Source organism: Leptosomus discolor, chromosome 16, assembly GCF_034619465.1.
Source record: "Leptosomus discolor isolate bLepDis1 chromosome 16, bLepDis1.hap2, whole genome shotgun sequence".
Taxonomy (NCBI): domain Eukaryota; kingdom Metazoa; phylum Chordata; class Aves; order Leptosomiformes; family Leptosomidae; genus Leptosomus; species Leptosomus discolor.
Genome location: NC_141406.1, coordinates 13,468,811 through 13,484,701, shown reverse-complemented (window position 1 = coordinate 13,484,701; position 15,891 = coordinate 13,468,811). Strand labels below are relative to the sequence as shown.

At 43.6% G+C, this 15,891-nt stretch overlaps 1 protein-coding gene across 1 annotated transcript; it reads right to left on the bottom strand.

The window, feature by feature from the left end:
* Positions 1-238: 238 nt before the first annotated feature.
* Positions 239-12,072, bottom strand: VPS37B (VPS37B subunit of ESCRT-I). Its single transcript, XM_086474305.1, has 4 exons — positions 11,968-12,072; positions 2,856-3,027; positions 2,123-2,205; positions 239-1,003 (listed from the first exon to the last, which is right to left on the bottom strand). Exons 1-4 carry the CDS (start codon positions 12,070-12,072, stop codon positions 503-505), a joined length of 861 nt encoding a protein of 286 aa, XP_086330431.1. The 3' UTR covers positions 239-502.
* Positions 12,073-15,891: the final 3,819 nt, after the last annotated feature.

Below are 15,891 nucleotides of genomic sequence, written 5' to 3'. Positions count from 1 at the left end.
TTGTCTGGGCACGCTGCAAAGGATGCTGATGCGGCCCTTTGCAGCCCTTTACCCCCTACTCAGATATGGTTGTTACTACCCAAACACCAGCACCGACAGAGAATTCTTTAGAGGGACAAACAGCTCCCAGTTTGCCCCACATACATCCAGCTGCGATGGGGGTACATCGGAACAGAAGGGGATGCTGGTTTATCATCACTAAAGAATTCAGAGAGTGATTCGATTTGTAATGTCAGGAAACCCACTGTATGTTGTTCAACAATTTGATGGGATCTACAAAATTTAGACCCTATCACCTTCCTAGAAAAACCTTGTCGCCACTGATATTTGAAAACAAGAAGAATCACATTTACCAAAAGCAATTGCAAACCTCTGTGCCACAGCTCGAATTTTGTATTCCTTTGTGCAAAAACCAGAGGCTTTCCATTGCCTACGTTAAGTCTCTGATGGGGAGAAACGGGAAATATGAGCACCAATACATAAGTGAGGCGCACCAAAATATTCACTGCAGGATAAAACCAGGATGTGGCGGAAGGCGAGGTGGTCTTTGGGGAAGAGCTGGAGGATACTGTGGTACAAACTGGGATGGGTATCCTGGCTGTGGCATTTGACTTGCAGACTGAACTCCTGGTCGAGGGGGGAGAGGAGGATACGGAGCACCTGGATAAGAAAGAGCTGGTCCTGCACTCATGGCTGCAGTAAACGGCGTAGGAAAGCGTCCTGCTGGGACTGAAGAAGGTGGAGGGGGTGGTATTCGTCGGGGCACAACTGAAGGAGGAGTGTTTGCATCCGAAGTGTAGGAATCTTGAGGTGCTGGTGTTGTCTCAGGCGCTCTCAGCTGAGCCTGTGGCTGAACCTGTGGAAGTCTCTGTCCCTTCAGCACCATTTCTTGGAGCTTCTCAATTTTTACACGTCGCAGGTGAGCCAGTTTGCGCTTGCTCTGGTACTCATCAATGAAGGAATCCAGTGGTATTTCACCATCAAGAAATTTCTCTGCCATATTCTGTCAAATACAGAACAATCTCTTAGAAAACAGCATACTGTAAGAGAATCTAAATGGCTTATATCCTAAAAATAGCATAATTTTGCCTGTGATTTTCCAGCTTGCATATGGAAGACGACTGACATACTAAGAATTCTGAGCAGAATTTTGAGTTAGTTATTACTCAGAAGCACTGGGAGTTAAATATCATTTTTGCTTAAATTTATACTGAAGCAACAGCAGTAAGAACATCTGAACGTAGCTCTGAACATTCCCCTGATCATCAGAGGTGGGAAGAAACCAAGTTCAACAGCTTTCAAGATTGCCAGCTAAGCTGAATTACAGCTCAGTACTGCTTGCAAGGCCAACAGAAACACCGAGAACTCTGGAAGACTCAGTAGAGAGAGGCAGATTATTGCTAAGCCAGGTTTAATACTCACACTTGCTTGTGGCTTTGGGTAAGTGACTTTTAATAATTAAGAACGGTGACTGTGCATATAATCACATAATTCAACTTGTCCTTTGCTCATATCCTAAGGTCAATAAGCAGATTTTTTTTCTCCCCGATACAGTTATAGAAAATGTCCTACAGGTATATCAGTAAACCAAACCAAACACTTCCATCATTCTGAAAACAGACCACCCTTCAAGCACGTGTATCACAGCGAGGGGTGACCACTGGCACCCAGACAGATACGTTGAAATCACCATGGAATATTTCACCAGAAATGCTGGAAAAAAACAGTGCAGGCACAATTTTTCATGAGATTACTAACTGGCATTTGTAATGGATTAATACATACACCAGGCAAACACCATAAAAAAAAAAATACAATTCCCCATTTATAGGCCATGAGTTTGAAGGCAATGCCAAGGAACTAAGAGGGTTTGACTTTCTTTTCCGAAAAGGAGTGTTTTCTCTCTTAAACTTCAAAGATGTTATGAGTAAAAATTGCCCAGATAAAAAAAAATTCTTGCTGAAACCAAATGGCTGTTCATTGAAGTCCAAAGCAAAGACCAGACCATAGTCTTAAACATATCCCTTTCGTCCATGACACGTTCAACTCCGCACTGCAGCCGTGGACACTCAAGTCTTTGGAAATGGGTACAAATGGCAGAATTGAAATGTTTTGTCATTACCTCTGTGTCTTCCTCGATCTTAGCCCCCTCTGTCTGAAGCAGCGCCAGCAGTGTCTCCAGTGAAGCATTACTGGACTGTCTGTCTGTAATGGCACAAAAGGAACAGTAAGTGACAGCTGGCTCTAAGTGACTTCTAACTGCAGCTATACAGCCTCAGCAACCATAACAATTTCTAAGGCATGTATGTACAATGAGCACACTTCACTGCTCCAGACAGGATGATCTACAGTAAGAAAATATATTAAGTAGTTTAGGAATACTGTCACAGTACTAAAAGCTGAAATTTAATTACAATGACGTATTTATAATACTGAAAGACAAAGCACTTCAGCAAGTGCAGTATCAGATGTACAGTGCTGCACAGTTCAGTACGAAATGAGAAAGTTAAATGCAATATTCCATTTGATTTATGATTAATCACCGAAAATTCAAATTACATTTTACTTTTTAGCAAGGCAAATGGATTTGATCATTTAGGGAAGAGCAGGTCAACAATAGGAAGGTAACCACACAATAACAGAAAGAATCCATAGTATCTGTTACTAGATGTAACAGATACTTAATAAATCATTAGAAGCATGATCTATTTCAGAAATACACAAGAATGACATTTCATTTTGTACCCTAATTCACACAGCTGAAACTGTGACACCAAAAACCAAACAAAAACCATGCCACAGATTTACATTCACTTAGAACGCAGTAAATCATAACTGTCAACAGAAAACGTTACCTAGTTTTGTTTTCTTTATCTGGTATGCTTCAAAAAGAACTTGCAGCTCTCGGTATTTTTCAGTCAAATTTGATTTCAAAGACTCCAACTTTGGCTGGTACAAAAGATTGCCTTCTGCCAGACTGCGGTTGCTGGCAAGAGTCATGTCCTTGCTGTGTTGAACATTTTGGGCCTGGAAATGAAAAAAAAAAAAAAAAAAAAAAAAAAGTGTGTGAAACAGCAGGGAAAACATTAAGCAAGACTAATGGTTATTTAGACAATCTGAGAATTTCCAAACTTCTAAATAAACAACAAATTAAGCTCTCTGTAAAAATGAGTACTATGGTACTCGATGTGCAACTAATAACCACACTTTTGGACTTTTTATGAACAGTGGGAATGTCCACTGTGTAGGTCGGTACGGTCAGCTTCAGCTATTGCGCTCTTCTCATGATCTCTTTTTTCTGCTACACAAAATCATTTCTCACAAACTATTCTTACTGCTCTACTAACAGACTATTTCACTAATGTATCACCTAGAAGGAATAAGATCTATGCTGCAAACAGCATGTTGAAATCATCTAAAATGACAAGGGACTGTTGAAGTTCATGGGGGAAAAGACCTTCAGAGGAACTGCCCTGAGAATAAGGATCTCTTCTGCCAGCTATGAGCACCTGTGAATGAATCGCTTTCTGAACAGGGATTTATACTGCCCTGAAGTCACTTGCCTGCACTTTTTTTCCCAAATGCAGCAGAGAGGTCATTAAGACTCTTCTTCTCCAAGCTGGAAATGATAATTACTCAAAGAGTTTGTGTTGGGGGAAAGGACACGAAGAACCCCCGTCCTCTAAGAGGTGGCAGAGGTGCCTCTGAACGCTCCTGCAGGCAGAACAGCTTTTGCCTGCTCAGAACAGCAACAGGGTTCCTGCTGTGCTGAGCTGCCTGCAAGAGGCAGGTTTCAGTAGCACAGTAATGGTTTCTGTGTAGAAACCTTTGGGTCTTTGGGTGCTCTTTGAGACATTTCTGCTAAGTGGCAGAGGAGTGCAGTTTATGTCACCCGAGTTTCTACTAATTCTTGTCACAAATTTACATGAAGTCTGACCTGTTCGCTGTCACAGCTTTGCGAGCGCAGATTTTCATATTCACGCCCTGCTACCTGAAGGTGCTTTGTATGAATTTTTACTCATTATTTAACACAGATGCTTCTTCATCCCCACCTCACACACCACGCTTGCTATTTCCCCATGATGAATGTTGACAGATGAAGCAACAGTTGCTCTTGAAAAGAATCCTGGAATTCCAGCAGTAAGTGCAGTAAAACTGCAGAAGACTGTCATCTCTTGTCTTATTAAAATGCAGAACCCAAGGACTGCATCATTACTGTTCCTTCTCCAGAATATTCTTCCCCAACTATGCTAAATCAATCCTGGATTAACGCCAAAAGCTTGTTTTTCAGTTTAATCCTTCTGCTTAACATATCCTAGCCTGAAGACATTATTCCTGAAGAACAAATGACAATTCTCACAAAACCAAGATTCGGCAAGATTCCGAGTTTGCTTATACATACACACACATGCCATTTTACCAAGACAGTCTTCATGAGCTTTGGGAAAGCTGAGTGTTTGGGGCAGCCTGCCCTGGATGTCACATTAGATTCATTAAAATACTCAGACATCAAAAGGGAAAAAAAAAAACAACAAACCAACCAAGGGATTTGATTTCAGATTTTCAGTCTGAATCAACAAGTGGGATAGCTTTCCCATGGCACAACAGACCAATTCTATTAAGCTGCCTTCAAAATCAACGAAACGCTTGACACACTCTTTGTGACCTCCTACATTAATACGGCCTTTCTAGCCCACATCATCTCAGTTTAGCTGTAACAGATCTTATTCGCAGACAGTTGCACTGAGTTCAGTGCAAAGATGAAGAGTACAGTGCTTTCTTCCTTTCACACTCATGGCTGGATACAGGAGAGCCACAGCCCAAAAAGAGGAAACCCAACTGAGCTATTTAAAAGACCCAGAAAAGGACAGGATCAGAATTCAGGTGCTCTGCGCAGTCTGAGCGCAAAACTGGGTGCATCAGGCAAAAATATTCTGCAAGCACAGCAACAGTGTCTTCGAAAGCAATTACTTCCTTTTGAAATATTTATACAGTACTTTTAATCTGCCAAATTCAAAATTAGCTCAGTGTTACTTAAATACATCTTTGTCCCCAGATACTGCTCTTCAAATACACAAGTTTTACCCTCTTTCACCCTGTTCTTGCTAAACCACTTCAAAAAAATCAAGTAAAGGAAAATGCTGAGTCCTAAATTCTACATCAATCAAAATAAATTCCTACTCCAAATTGTGAAAGTCAGAGAAACTGTACGTGCGATACTGTTTTGTCTTCTTGAGATTCTCACATCAAGCTAAACAAGCTTCCAGCCCTGTGCTTGTGTTCAACTTGAATCCTTTCCAAGAATAAAAAGAAAATCCTCTTTTCTCACTTTTGAATCCAATGCAAAATAATTTAAATTAAACTGGTTGCTTCCACTTACTTCTTCTCATACGATCCAATGCTGTTAAGACTGTTGCTTTCGGGAAGCCTAAGTTCCCCTGTTTTACATTTTTTTCTAACCATTATGAAGGGAACTAAAATACCCACGATTTAACAGCTTAATTAGTGACATCCAGCTTCTCACCAAATCACCTGCCATCACACAAGCTTTGTTAACTAGCTGCCTTCTGAACTGCCAGCCAAAGAAGATTGCGTGCAAAAAGATTCATGGTTTCTGATGCCTCTCCTCTTTCACCATTTTAACGAGCACACTACTTCCTCCAAGTGACTTCAATTTGATCTGGTGATTGTATTTTCACCGCTCATAAGGCTGATATTCTCGTTTCAAAGCAGTTGCGCAGTCAGTCTGGGAAGACAAGTTTTCTGAGTGAACTTTAATCTCTCTTCAGGATGAAGAACATGTACATTTCCTCTCCAGAGAAAAAAAGCCAGTGGACACAACCCCAGAAACCTTTCAAGAGCACAAATCCCAGGAAAAAGAACCTTTGACTAAAATCATATATAATAAAGAGGAGAAGGAAGAACTCCAGGCGAACAGATGGAGGAACAGAAAAAGCTTCCTTAAGTCAGATGAGGCTTTTGTGGTGTTTTTAAATACTACTTTTAAATAATGCTCCTGCCTCAAGTATCGTAACGTCTGTCAACAGCACTAGAGAGGGGAAGGAGAAAGCAAATGCCTAACCTTCTACAGTGATTTTCTGAATAACTTTACTTCTAAATCACTTCAGATGTGTAAAGATGAATAAATAACAGCGTGACATGATGTACCTGACTTGTAAAAATTTAAAAAACAATAATCAATATTACGACCTACCTACATCTAACACAGAGAAACATCCTTTCCTGTCCTTAGCACCTGGCACCTACTAGCAATTATGGACTAGTCTAACTTAAGCAAAAGTCTTAAAAATACTTGTTTTAAACTTGAAAAGAGCTAAGGTACTTTAAGTTACAGTGCTGAAATTTCACAAGACTTCATGACTCAACTTTTTCCATATTGTAGCACTTCTAAGAAGGGCACATCTTTTCTACAGAAGTTGAACAAAAAACATGACCGACATTTAACGATCAAGCGTCACTCTTGAAGACTTCACCTCCAGCACTTCAAATTTCTTTAAAAAATGGACACTTGAAGAGCTGAGAAACTCAAAATCTTACCTAAAACTGTGAGAAGAACCAGTTCCTCAAATACAAGGTAAATTTAGGAATGATGTTTAATGAAACTTAAGGAGGAGCTGGTGAAGACCCATCCACCTGTTCAGGACATTTAAATGCTTCATGTCACTGAAAAAAGTTTGAAGTCTGTGGAATGAGTGAATTCCACTTCACAACAAATAGAACAGATATAACCCCAAAGCAATGCAACTTGAATAGAGTCACGACTTCACAAACCAGAATAATCTCTGGCACTGATGTTAAGTTCCGCACAATAAACTTTTCTGCCACTGTTCCACTGCATTTAGAAGTTAATTCAAGGAATTGGAAAAGCAAACACTGTGGAGATAACCTAAAAAGCCCTACAGAAGAACTTTCCAAAAATGCTGACTAATTTAAAAGAAACAAAATAAACAGTTACAAAATCATCCAAGGGTCAAAGATACAGTACAGCATGACCAGTCTATTAAGAATACCAATGCAGCACGAAGCATGCTTTCAGCATCCATTCACAGCTTTCCACAAGCCCCAGACAGTAGCCAAGCAAGGAATAAATCCAATAGAAGTTATTTGCTTGGCAGCCGTGTTGTGTGACAAAAACGTCTATTAGCAGGGGATTGCTACTGACTCAGATGTTCACCTGCCTACTGGAAGTGCCATGAAAAAAAGGTTATTAAGAGAAATAAGCAAAGAGCACGCAACTCTAGCAGAATTGCTAACAAGACTATTGAGGTCATGAGCACTTCAACAGGCAGGAAACATCAATCTGAAAACAGATGAGAAATACCAGTCAGAATCACAAGACATAATGAGACAGGACAAGATTAAAGAGAACATATGCTTTTTTTTTTTTTTAACTGGTAAGCTCTGCCTATGAATGCTGAATGGGACAAATGGGGCAATGATACTGAGCTGCTTATAAAAGGATTTTAATGGCAGCAGGATTGCTTACCACTGAGCAGACCACTCATCAAATTGTCCATGCGGCAAGAAAATGAAGCCATGAACACGCAGAGGTTATTAAAGATAAAAATCATGGTTTATGCAGCACTTCAAAACTTAAAGATGCTTAAAAAGTGAGTTTCTTTAACAGACATAATTTGAATAATTTTACTCAAGGATTTATTTAATAAGCACTTCCAAGAAAAGGCAGCAGCAACTGCTTTGGGAATTGAGATTCTACTACTTTCATCAACTGCAGCTTCGTTTCATCCCGCTTTTAGAAAAGGAAGAAAAATGTTGCATAAAATTAAAACAGAAGCCAGCACTAGCTTAGCAGCATTTTTACTGGTTTTCATTTACTCCAAAATAATGGTTTGCAGCAAGAGTTATTTGTGTAAAACGTCTCTGAGAAGCGTCACTCCTGTTCATCCAAAATCACGTTCCCAGAAGAAGCACTCCAGGCCAGATGCCTCCCGACATGCAGTCTGAGCAGCTGAAATCCCAGCTACCCACGAAGTCCATCAAGTGCTGCTATAATTATAAGCTTGCTTTGGCAAGCACCACGGCAAGTCGTCTCTCAGTACTCTCAAGAAAAAGTCTCTTAAGGAGCTATAAATAAAAAAGTTTTATGTGGCACCATTTTAATTTCTTTATACATCACACACATCCATGTCAGTTTTAGGTTTCTCTGGTCTTGCTCCAGCCTTTACCATTCCCACATGCTCTCTTTCACTTACACATGCTTGCCAATTAGGAACAAAATACGCAGCCACACCGCGGAAGTATAACGATGCACGTTTGGAGTGTCAAATTAACCCCTGAAACCGGAGCTGACAGGTGCAGAGTAGAAGAATAGAGACTTATTTTACACAAGAAGATTTAAGAGTGCTTTTCCTCAAGTACTAGGGAATGATAATACACCCTCTAACAACATCTGTTGGGTAATAAATATTAACACACGTTCCAAAGTAACTAGATTTGCTAAACTTGGTCTTCTGATTACGTAAATACTAGCTTTAAAAAAATGACAAAATAAAGGTTGAAAGGTAGGTTGCAATTCCTACACGTTTACTGCAGAGGAAAGACACCCAGAACCGCAATTTCACTCATCAGACACAGGCAGGTTACTCATCTGATGCTCGGCTGGAAGAGAAAAACCTGTAGTTGTCACCAAGTCTAATTCCTAACTTTGTAACTAAATTTCATGTTTGGCAAACAAGAACATAACCACTTGCACAATGTGGTTTTAGGACAGGAGTGGGAATCCAAGAAATCTGGGCATGCATTCACACAGTTTTAACTTGGACTCTCTGCACTGCCCGACCTTTTCAAAGGGCTTTTGAGAAAAGGACTACACTTGAAAACCCCTTCCGTCCTTGCCAGGTTACTCTGAAATCCTGGAGTGGGAGGAAGGCAATACATTTCTGACTTCTTGATTTCATATAATTAAGGTCTTCAAGGGCAAATAATTTTTGGCAGTAGAGCCGCAGCAGTCAGTAACACAATGTTGCATTGTTACTAAAGTGATGTTCCCCGTAGATAAAAAGAAAACTCATTTTCACAGGAGAAATTAATGGATCTACCACCATCAGGTCACAAGTTCTCTCATCTGTGCTGTTCAGAGTTATCACGCCGAGACTGACTTTTATAAACAACGTCCTTTTATTTCATGAATATTGTAGATGTACTACACAGATTAACCTCAAAGGACTACAAAAAATACCCTCCTCAATTTTAAAAGACTAGGAGTACCAGACAATTGGCTTCCTTCCTCTTTCTATCAGACAAGATGTTCGTTGTTCAAGCGCTAAAAGCCCAGAGGCTTCGAAAACAACCTTACATACAGAAAAAGCAGCAGCTTAGCTCTTTGATGTCCCATTTTCCCATACCTGGGGATATGGCATGAAGGACGCTGTATATGCCCATTACCCCAGCAAAACACGAACGTGCACGTGAGCACACACAGATATATAGATACACAGACATATGCACACACACCTCCACAATGACATATACAAATCATGCTCCAATGCTGCACAGGAATACATTCCCTTTAAGGCTGAAAGGTGCCTATTTTTAGCTATTAGCAAGAAAGCCAAGTGGTTTTCCAAATCCTCCTCTTTGTGAACAAAACATTGGGGTTTGAGCCGGGTTTCCCTTGCAGCAAGAAGAACAAAGGTTTTTTTCAATTACAGAATAATCAGATTTAGTCAACTTTGCCACTGAAAATATAAGCGACCTCAGAGAAGTGACTCAGGAAACATGATTTAACTGGCATGCCACAATGAAATCATGAATCTGAGGAATTCCGAATAACCCTACAACCTAGACACATATGGACTGACAACCAAATACCTACACAAGTAGCAGTGAAGTCACCATGGTTCCTCCTTAATGTTCAGGATTTCCCTCTCTTCCTCTTCCTGCCACATACTTCACAGTGAAAACTCAGGACCCAGTGGCACAAACTCAATCAGTAAACAATCCACTGGAGGCAAAACCAGAACGAGGAAGAAGTACTCAAGCACGGTCAACTCCTTCCAAGGTGGGTAAACGCATTTCTAGTTGAACAGACTCTAGTAAAAGCCTCCACACACAATAAAAGAGGATTATACCAGACAGTGGCACAGCCATATTTCCACACAGCTTGAATACCTTCAAACCCAGACACACTTTCCAAACACCACAAAATATTCCCTCAGGCCCGGAGAACTTTACTCTACAATTTAAAAGCCTTCTGTTGCCAACTAAAGAGGAAAACCGGAGGGTCAAATTAAGAATATGGTCTAGTTCTGCAGTGACAGAGGATCTTTTCAACTAAGGTCATGAGGTTTTCTGTCACTTCTGACCTACAGTCTCAAGCATGTATTGACAAATATATAATAAAAAGAGAGCCCACTGAGCGAGGCTTTCAGCTCATGTACCTTGTCAGAGATCATGATAAAACCAGCCATACTGCTCCCATTTGTATCTCTAGAAAGTTAAGCCCATTAAAACCTATTGACTCTCCTCAAATACTCAGTTTTTATACAGAAGGATACTCCTGCCCCTCAGTAACCACGGTGCCTCGAAGATCTCCGCATGTTTTATTTATCACAGCAGTATCTGTTTCTCCAGCATATTAAGTTCTCAAAATATAAGCTCATATGAAAAGCTATTATGCCTGCCTCCCTCTCGCAAATCTATTTACCCAAAGTTCAAAATACAAATTGCTGCATAATGCAGCAAGTAAATTCCCTAGGACACCTTATTATCTTAGCCTCAACCTCCAGTGGGCCCTCTTCATCTGTAATACTTGGATAATTTGGTTTGAGGTGATCCATAACAATTTCCTCAGAAGCACCAAAAGGGCAGGAATCCTAGTTTGAGGGAAAGCAATTAGAATTGATTTTACTTAATAAACTAAGCTTCTTTCTCAAGAATATAATTCCACTTCTCCCCCCCCCCCCCGGGGCTTTTGTCCTCCAATTCAAAAAAAAAAAAAAAAAAACGAACCCAAAACCAACAAATCCAAGACCCAGAGAAGAACAGCACATTTCTTTCTTCTAAAGTTTTCATGTAAACGGTTTCATCTTATTTGTTGGTAGCTGACTACACTTACAGTCTTTCAGGCACATCTGTGGTCAAACAAACCTCGAACAGTCTCATATCCAAACTGTAATACTCAGTGTCCACTGGCATATAGAAAATCCAGTGAAAGACAACCACAGCAACAGGAAGAAAACAGGCTTCAATTTTGTTTTACCAAGCACAGATCCAAAAGCACGACTTAAGAGTTTGATACACTGACAAAGACATTTGAAATCGGCAAAACAAGCACCAGAAAGCCTGACAGCCTTCGCTGCGCCCAGCATACCAACTCGGGCACACAGAAATCTCTTTCATATTGTTCTGAATTAAAGTTGCGCCGTGATCGAGACCACAAATAGGACCGACTTCACCCTGACAAAATCCTTCACCGCGGCCAAGGCACAAAACAAGGGCTGTATTAATGGAAAAACTGATCCCACCTCCGGTCCGTCAGTGTCTCCTAATTTAGTACAAACCGAGCATTTTCACCACGGCGAACCCTCAGCCCCCCTCGCCTGGCGCCCAGCGCTCGGGAGAAGTGCCCAGGCACAGACCCCCCCCTCCCCATTACGGAGGGCCAGCAAACAAAAGGCCGGGAGGAAGAGGGGGAGGGAGAGGGGCAGGCAGAGCTTCCCGCAGCACAGGGGCTCCTTATTTACCGGCCACTCCATGGCGGAGCCGCGACGGCCGAGCAGAGCCGGGAAGAGGGAGTCACCTGCACCGCGGGTGGGGGGAGGCGGTCATTAACACCCCTCAAAGAGCAAGTGGTAAGGGAGGAGACGGGACAGCGAGCCCCGAGCCGCGGGGACCCCGCGGGCAGCGCCCCGGTGGGCTGAGGGGGGCGGGCGGCCTGAGGGGGAGGCCGCGGCCCGGGCGCGGGGCTGCGCGGGCGCCCCTCACCTCTTCCATCTCGCGGGCCATGTCCTGTAGCTGCTCCTCGTCGTCCAGCAGCGCGCTGAGCTCCTGCAGGCTCAGCGCCTCCAGGCGCCGCACGTCCACCGCCATCCCGGCCCGGCCCGGCTCCCCCCTGGCCCCGCTCCCGCTCCCGCCGCCGCCGCCAACCGGAAGTGCCGCCGCGGTGTCTCCCCGGCCCGGGGTGGGCACCGCCCTCGGCGCCCCCTGCTGGGGGGGGCGGGGCGGCAGGGCGCGGGGCGGGGCGTACCAAGGGGGCTGGGCGGCGGGGGCGGATGGAGGGGGGGGGGGGGGTGGTACGGCTGTGGACGGTACCAAAGGGGGCTGAAGGCCGGGGGGGGGGGGGGGGGGGGGGCGCGCCTGAGGAGAGGAGGGTGGCCATGGGGGTGGCGGGCGGCTCCCTGGGGACGAGGCCCGGGTGGCCTGAGGGGATCCGGGGGCACCCAGGGCGAGGCAGGTTGTGGGGAGAGGGAGGAGGCTGGGAGGGGGTGTGGGGGAGCCAATCTGGGGGTCTCCGTGTTGGATGAAGCCCACCATGGGGTCACAGCGCACCAGGCCTCCAGCCCCCCAGCCTGACGCAGGGCAGGAGAAGGGTGCGGGGGTGGCGGTGCCTGGGCTGGGGCAGGCTGAGAGAGGCCGAGTGGCCTTTCCCAAAGACCCCAGGCCTTGGCATTGGCCTCAGAGCCCGTCACAGAGCGTGCTTTGTCTGCCACGCTCATGTGATGCCGCCCGGTGCTCAAGGCCTTCGACGTCCTGAGGGATGGCGGCTGCTGCAGGAGGCGAGAGGTCGAACGCCTGGCTGGGATGGCCGGGGCTCAGCGGTTTCGTTTCACAGACCGGCACAGGGAGTGGACTCTGTCCTATGCCCTGCAAGACGTGGGGAGCTGAGCCCTGAGCCTTCACGTCAGCACCAGATACAGCCAGTTACAATGCTCCTGCCTGGAAGTATTGTGGGTGACTCTTCTCCTCCTTTTGTTTATAACTGCACAGCTGTAAATTAGGAAGGAAAACCAGTAGAGTTATTTAACTCACACTTCCTTACCAGGTTGGAACTTGGCTACGATAAATCTCAAAAGAGTGACTGCATTATTGTTCTCAAGCCTAGGCTAAATACCTATTTAGGTTAAAAATAGCTGACAATTGCATCTTGCCAAGCTTTGGTGCTAGGTCTTTTTGTCCGTCTTAAGCACATTCTTCTTCAAGGGTAAAGGCCAAGAAATGCTCTATCAAAGATGTATTTTATGGTGAATTTAAATACTTTTGAAATGTAATGTAGCAAAAGCTCTGCATCAATTACATCATAGCTAAATTTTGTTCTTCTGATTTAGATCTGTTAAGTCACCAACACTTTACTAGGCACTCGGTGGTAACACTTTGGAGTAGTAGCTCCCCAGTAACTACTGATGTTAGCATAGCTGATAAAGACAATTATACCTGGAAATAATTAATTATGTTAACATAGCTTAAGTTGTATGCATTGCTAGGCAGGCACCACCTTCCTGGCCCGCTTCTAGCTAAGGGATCGTGGGTGTGGGTTTGCTTGTTTCCATGTGTGTGACACCAGAGAGAACCAGAACGAGCACATGAGCCAAAGGAAGAGGGTAGGGAATGGCCATGTGGTCATTGTGCTTTGTATATAACATTTTTTATCTAACTGGAAAAGAAAAATCAATATAGTGAACTGAATCAACCTCTGATGTAATGCTGTTATAATGTAATGATGTTACAGTCACATTCAGGAAGTGACCCAGTGCTTCCTGGCAGCACTGAACAAAGCCATGACGGTTCTGTGTTTGTTCTCTTGTCCTATAATTAAACTCAGCTCTCCATGCTTCTCATCCCCCCTAAAGCCCCCTCTGTCATTATTATCCACAGGTGATACAGACCAACAACGTGGCACTGTTAGAGGAGGGCTCCATGGCCTTCTGCCTGCTTAGTGCGGAGCTACCGTCCAACCACGCTGCAAACCAAGTGTGGTCAGAGGCAGGTAAGAGCGAGATGTTTGTGCAGCAGGAAGCTGAGCTGAGCTTGCTTAGGGTGGGGAGAAGGTGATTAGCGATACAGGCACGTGTCCACTCAGCCACGTCACACCTGCCTGTTGCTGTGGTGTGCGCTGAACGCCTCCTTGCGCGGGGTGCTCTGCTCGGAGCACAGATGAGTAAGCAGCTGTCCCCCCTGGTGGTGACGTGGGCTTGCATGGCCACTACGGCCTGACCTTGTTATTTAAAACCAGTAGATAGTTGCCATGCCAACACGATATCACATACCCTATTTGCACGTGCCCATCAAAAAGACAGAATTACACCCTCGTGTTAAACCAGGTTGTAAATCTGCACCTGCAAACGCACACACGCACATATACACACAAGTAGAGGAATTAATTGATGGATTAAAAGAAGCCCTTTCTTCCCAAGAACGTTAGTGATTTTAACTTCAGAGCATAGCTAAATAATTCGTATGGGGGGAGTGTGGCTTAGAAGAGTCTGACTCAGCTTCATGTTGTAAATCTAGTTTTACCACTGCCTGTGTGATCCTGAGTGGAGTTCTCTGCTTCCCTCAACCATAGTGCCTCTTGCTTATAAAGAGGAAGAATAACAACTGCTCCGTCTCAGGTGAGGGTGGAGAGGAAACGTTTGCACTAAATAATGCTTGCAGAGGTGCTCTGGGTGAGTGTCTCTGGTGAAGGGCACTACAGTGTGATAACAATTGTGTTGTCAATATGCTGTCAAGAAAGATGGTTTACAGTGACCTAAGGAGCTTTTCTGTAACTATCTAATTTTTCTTTCTGTTACATGGGGTTGATGGAAGTTCACTGCTCTAGACATCAAGGAAGGGATTATTTGAATTAGTCGGTGGTAATCTGTATTAAAGTTAGAAGCAGCATGATGCAAAACAGTGAAGTCCTCACAAAATGCAGAGGGAGAACATAACTCACTTGTACTCGAGTACAAAATGCATTGAAAACACCGCTTCTCCCTACAGAGACATGTTTGTGTTCTGGCGATGTTGGAGAGGAGTGTCTGTATTAAACACCTTGTCTCCTTTTGAGTACTTTGATCAGCATCTGCCTGTGATTGAGTTCTCAGGTTGGCCAGAAAAGCAGCTGCGGTTGAGAGACAAGATAGGGGGCAGCTGCTTTTGTATAATTATATATTCTATTTGGACAGGTAGGAAGGTGCCTTTCCATTCAGCAGTCTTCATGAAAGATAAAGGTTCTGTGACAGCACATCACTTGGACAGAATATGAAGGATTGCAGATAAACTAGGATTTTAGGCTACAGGGATTATCAAATATTGCAGTGTTGCTGGCTGAGATTTATCAGCTACCCAGCCCTGGCTCCTATTTGCTTTTGCTGAAATTCTTTTGAAGGGTGACAGCATTCATGAACATTAAAACTGTAAGCAGGCAAAGTACAGAAGTCAGGATTTCTTATTACAGGAGAGACGGAACAAAAAAATTGGGAAGATTACAGTGGAAACCATGTCATGGTGAATAAGGAGTCAGGCTTCACTCTTGAGGAGAACTGGCATATGGCCTAGTTTAAATTGGATGTTAGATTTTTTTTTTTCTTTTTAAAGTTGCTCTTGGATTTCCTACTGTCACCTCATATCCTTTTATGGTCAGTAGCACTGTACCCATGCATATTTATTAGACCTACACATATTTTGCAAGTCACCTTCACAACAGCTTCTTTTCTTTTCCTGGAAAAACTGGTTGGTTATGTAGAGACTGAATTTGCAAGTCTAATCTTTGGCATTTATTAACCCTTCTTAGTCTGGCTGCTCAAGGGACAGACAAGTTTTCAGGCTTACTTGCAATTTCATTTCCTTCTATATATTAATCACAGTCTGTACTTCTATTTAGATTTCGTAATCCAGATTCCTTCACACATGGTGAGAAATGGTGGTCCT

Excerpts from the sequence above, each read along its gene's own strand:
- VPS37B (XM_086474305.1), bottom strand. The coding sequence starts at position 12,072 with ATGGCGGTGGACGTGCGGCGCCTGGAGGCGCTGAGCCTGCAGGAGCTC. Across the intron at positions 2,206-2,855 it reads GATAAAGAAAACAAAACTAG|ACAGACAGTCCAGTAATGCT; the intron begins GTAACGTTTTCT and ends GTGCCATTACAG. Across the intron at positions 1,004-2,122 it reads AGATCGAGGAAGACACAGAG|AATATGGCAGAGAAATTTCT; the intron begins GTAATGACAAAA and ends TGTATTTGACAG.